This window comes from Tupaia chinensis, unplaced genomic scaffold, assembly GCF_000334495.1.
Source record: "Tupaia chinensis unplaced genomic scaffold, TupChi_1.0 Scaffold000066_1, whole genome shotgun sequence".
Taxonomy (NCBI): Eukaryota; Metazoa; Chordata; class Mammalia; order Scandentia; family Tupaiidae; genus Tupaia; species Tupaia belangeri.
The window spans coordinates 790,594-794,906 of record NW_006159525.1 but is presented as its reverse complement, the minus strand read 5'-3'; the positions used below and the strand labels follow the sequence as shown (position 1 = coordinate 794,906).

At 59.4% G+C, this 4,313-nt stretch overlaps 1 protein-coding gene across 1 annotated transcript in view; it reads left to right on the top strand.

The window, feature by feature from the left end:
* Positions 1-605: 605 nt before the first annotated feature.
* NELFCD (negative elongation factor complex member C/D) overlaps positions 606-4,313 on the top strand; it is a gene marked incomplete at its 5' end in the record, with an annotated part of 7,889 nt that continues 4,181 nt past the window's right edge. The window contains 6 exon segments of the mRNA XM_006141860.3: positions 606-721; positions 850-959; positions 2,119-2,228; positions 3,182-3,289; positions 3,679-3,831; positions 4,182-4,312. Of these exon segments, the coding sequence (XP_006141922.2) occupies positions 606-721; positions 850-959; positions 2,119-2,228; positions 3,182-3,289; positions 3,679-3,831; positions 4,182-4,312 (728 nt within the window).

Here is a 4,313-nt window from a genome sequence, read left to right as displayed (position 1 = left end):
ATTCTAGAAGGCTTCCTGGTGCCCGTGAGCACGGGGCTCCCTGCAGAGTAGGAGTTGAGAAGGATGACACTGCAGGCCGGACAGACCGCAGGGTCACTCAGCCCGTTGTCACGCTGTCACCTGCTGGGCGAGAAACCTGTGTTAGATCCCGTGACTTGCCAGCGGTTGCTTCTGCACAGAGCTGGGCTAGAATCCAGCCGGGCCTGCTGATTCAAGGCAAGTGGTGACCCGCGCTTCCACGGAGATGGTGGCTCCTGTCTTTCAATCATTTCTTGGTCTCTGCTGGAAAGCATTAAAACAGTAACAGTAAAAACCACGGCAGTTGTTGCACTTCTGGTAAATACAGTTGTTATGCTTCATTCCTCCAAAAGTTATCAAAATCACAGACTCTGAGCAGCCAGACAAGGTCGGCACCCTTACCGCTGGGAAGGCAGGAGCTGCGTGACCACAGTGCCGTGACCCGCGCCCCTCTTCCTACCTGCTCACGGGGGCGTGGTGGCAGGCCGCTGGAGCACCGCTTGCGGAGGAGTCCCGACGGCCGGCGTTCTGTGGGCCGGAGGTGAGGGGACGGCACGTTCGCAGTAATGAGCAGTGTCCTACCACAGCAGGAGGAAGACTACGGGGAAGGAGAGGACGACGCCGAAGTGCAGCAAGAATGCCTGCACAAGTTCTCCACCCGGGATTACATCATGGAGCCCTCCATCTTCAACACTCTGAAGAGGTACGTGACGAGGGGTCTGGGGCACAGCTCAGCGAGGCCCCGTGCCAGGCGGTGGAGAGTCGGAGTACCGGGCCGTGCGGCGGGCCCAACCCCGCGCCCGGTGCGGCAGCTCCTTGTCCCTCTCCTAGGTACTTTCAGGCAGGAGGGTCTCCGGAGAATGTCATCCAGCTCCTGTCCGAGAACTACACGGCCGTGGCCCAGACTGTGAACTTGCTGGCTGAGTGGCTCATTCAGACAGGTGCTTTGGGGTGCCCCGTCCTGGTTAGCCACCCCTTACATCTAGGTCACTATCAGCTGAGAAATTGGAAATGCTTTTGTTTTCCTAGTTTTTAACACTTATATAAGTCAGAACTTAACTTCATACTGCTTTTTTTAAAAAAGAATTATTTTATTTAGCTTTACTTATCATTATTATTATTGGTTTTAATTTGACCAGAGAAAGACAGAGAGAAAGAGACAGAGAGAGACAAGGTGAGAAAGCAAGCCGCCAGGTCCGAGACTTGAACTGCAGTCGACCATCTGGGAGTCCAGTGTCCTTCACCACCACGCCACCTGCTGGCCTCGCCTCCTTTTTATCTGCCTGGCTCTTGTCTTTGATTCAGTAATGAGGTTTGCAGATAGCCCGCAGCGTGATCCTCACCGAGCTGTTTGCCCACGTGCTGTGGATTGGATTGTACTGTGTTTGTTTGGTGCATCGTTTTCCAGAGGTCTCTCTTGGCAGGCAGGAAGTGATGGGTGATTTAGGGTGGGCTGTGATTACGGCCTCCAGCTAAGGTGATCACATGGGGCCTTACTGTAAGCCCCCTGGCCTGCGTGCAGAGGGCCTCACGTGAGTGCTGCTGGGAGCTGGGAAGCCGGTCGCCTGGTCGCCGTCGTGGGTGGATGCGGGCATCTCCCTTGGCCAGCATCGACTCTCCTCCAGGCAGAGCGCCCGTCTGTCTGGGCCATTGTCCCTCTTCTGAACGAGCTTTTGAAGACATGGCTGTCCTTTTCTTTCTCTTTTATTTTAAAGAATTATTTTATTTATTTAACTTTATTTACTTATTTTCATGTGACCAGAGAGGGACAGATTGGGGGAGAAGTGAAAAAGCAAGCCGCCAGGTCCGGGACTCGAATCGCAATCAGCCATGTGGGAGCCCAGCGTCCTTAACCACCATGCCGCCTGCTGGCCCATGGCTGTCCTTTTCATGTAGAGAAGGCTGGACCGCCTGTAGGCATCCTGCTCGGTGCCCATCTCTGGGCCTACATGGAGTGTAATTAGCAGCTCTTTCTGATTCCCGTGGGCAGCCAGACACAGCTCTGGGACGGTGGCTCACATAGCGACTGGGCCACTCTATTCAGAGCAGGAGAGGGAGGCGAGGGCCGCCGTCCATCCAGTGGCTTCCGCTTCCTTTCAGGCGTGGAGCCAGTTCAGGTTCAGGAAACCGTGGAAAATCACTTGAAGAGTTTGCTGATCAAACACTTCGACCCCCGCAAAGCTGATTCTATTTTTACTGAAGAAGGCGAGGTGAGGAGTGTCCCCTTGCCTCATCCAGTTCCTGGGGCCCTCGCTGATTCTGCGTGCACAATGGAGCTGCTCACTCACAGTCGGGACGTGCCGTGAAGCGGCCCCCGACCGCCCTTTACCCCTCGCTGGGGTGGGGGGCTGCCTGCACAGGCCTGTGGTCGTGCTGGCGCTGGGAGCACCAGGTTCCTGCCGGTCTGGGCACGGCCGGCGTGGAGCCCTGTGCTCTTCAAGGCTCCCGGGAAGCAGATGCCGAGAAGGGCGAGACCTGCAGGAGGTTACGGAGGAGGCAGCTGTGAGGAAAGACAGGGAGGCCAGGGTGGCAGGGATCCGCTCTGACCCCAAAGCAGGAGGTTAGCAGGAAGAGGCTTGGGCCTCGGTAGTTTCAGACATTCTGCAACATCGGCGGGGCGTCCTCCCACCCAGGTCGGCCCCTGAAGGAGCCGTCTCCTGGGAGCCTCCTGTGTTCAGTGTGGCAGGGAGCCGCCTAGGACCTGGCCTCGCTCCCATGGGTGGGTTGGAGGACATGAAGCGCAGGCCTCGGGCCTGCCAGTCGGTCACAGCAGGAGAGCCACGGGGCATGCGGTCGTGGCCCCCACACGTGGTGCCAGGCAAGGCCTCCTGTGGTATCTCAGTCACGGAGCTCTCTCCTGCCAGGGCACACAGCAGGTGCAGCCTGGGCTAGCTGTGCCAGGGGCACTCCCTGGGCACGGGTTTCCTGGGTGTGCCGTCTGTGCCCAAGGGGGCACCTTGGGGGCCCGCCTGAAAGCCAAGAGTGGGCAGGCGGCTTGGCTCCCCTTGTGCCGCTTCGCCCACTGGGTAGCCACCGCGAGCCGAGTTGCTTCCTCCAAGCTCTACCCTCGTGGGGCCCTCCAGCCATTATGGTCTGAGATGCTGATTGACACGCCTCCGTGCCCGCAGAGCCGGGCCTCAGCCTGCTGTTGGTTCGTTGGCAGACCCCGGCTTGGCTTGAACAGATGATCGCTCACACCACGTGGAGAGATCTCTTCTACAAACTGGCTGAGGCCCATCCCGACTGTTTGATGCTCAACTTCACTGTTAAGGTAGGAAGAGTTCTGGAGCTGGAGAAAAGCTGGCCGTGCCACGGGCCAGGGTTGCTGGCCGAGCGTGGCCTGTTTCCCCAGAAAGCTCTTACCTGCGCCTTTCGGTAAGGCGTTTTACCATGGCGAGCCTCTCACTGCGGGGAGAGCGCGGAGTTTTGTGTGTGCTGTTTCCAGATTTAAATGGGACGCGGTCGCAGAGTCCACCATGTCCTGAGAGGCCTCTCTGAGCGGGGTTGGTCCCATCCCTCTCATGACGGAGCAGGGAAGGCACGCCTCCCGGGTCACTCACCCAGGCGGCACTGCAATGGGTCCATGCAGTCCCCAGGGACGGCGGCCGCCCACCTTGGCAGCGTGGCCACCGCGTGCTGACTGGGCCTTGCCGGCTGCAGCTCATCTCCGATGCTGGGTACCAGGGCGAGATCACCAGCGTGTCCACGGCCTGCCAGCAGCTGGAGGTGTTCTCGCGCGTGCTCCGCACCTCCCTGGCCACCATCTTGGACGGAGGCGAAGAGAACCTGGAGAAGAACCTCCCCGAGTTTGCCGTAAGTGCTTTCGTGCCGACTCTCAGGCAAGAGGACAGCTTTGGGGTCTTTACGCTTCTTTTTTTTTAAAAGTTTGCCAGCCGGCATGTGTGCTCACTGGGAAGAGACGTGAGAGACGGCCTCACCCCAGCCCTTTCTCCCCGGGACGTTGGGCATGTGCGCCCAGCGTGTTTCTCAGCTGCTGGTCCGGGCTCGACTGCGTAGTCGGCCAAGTGGGGTCTCCCGTCAGAGACCCCTGGGTCAGAGGCACCCTGGGAGAAGTGACTCGCGGGCCCGAGAACCCCTGGCATGACTGTCGCCTGCACCGCGGTGCCGCGCCAGTGACCGCCCGCCCGTCCCTGCCTGTCCAGAGGATGGTGTGCCACGGGGAGCACACGTACCTGTTCGCCCAGGCCATGATGTCCGTGCTGGCCCAGGAGGAGCAAGGGGGCTCAGCTGTGCGCAGGATCGCCCAGGAGGTCCAGCGCTTCGCCCAGGAGAAG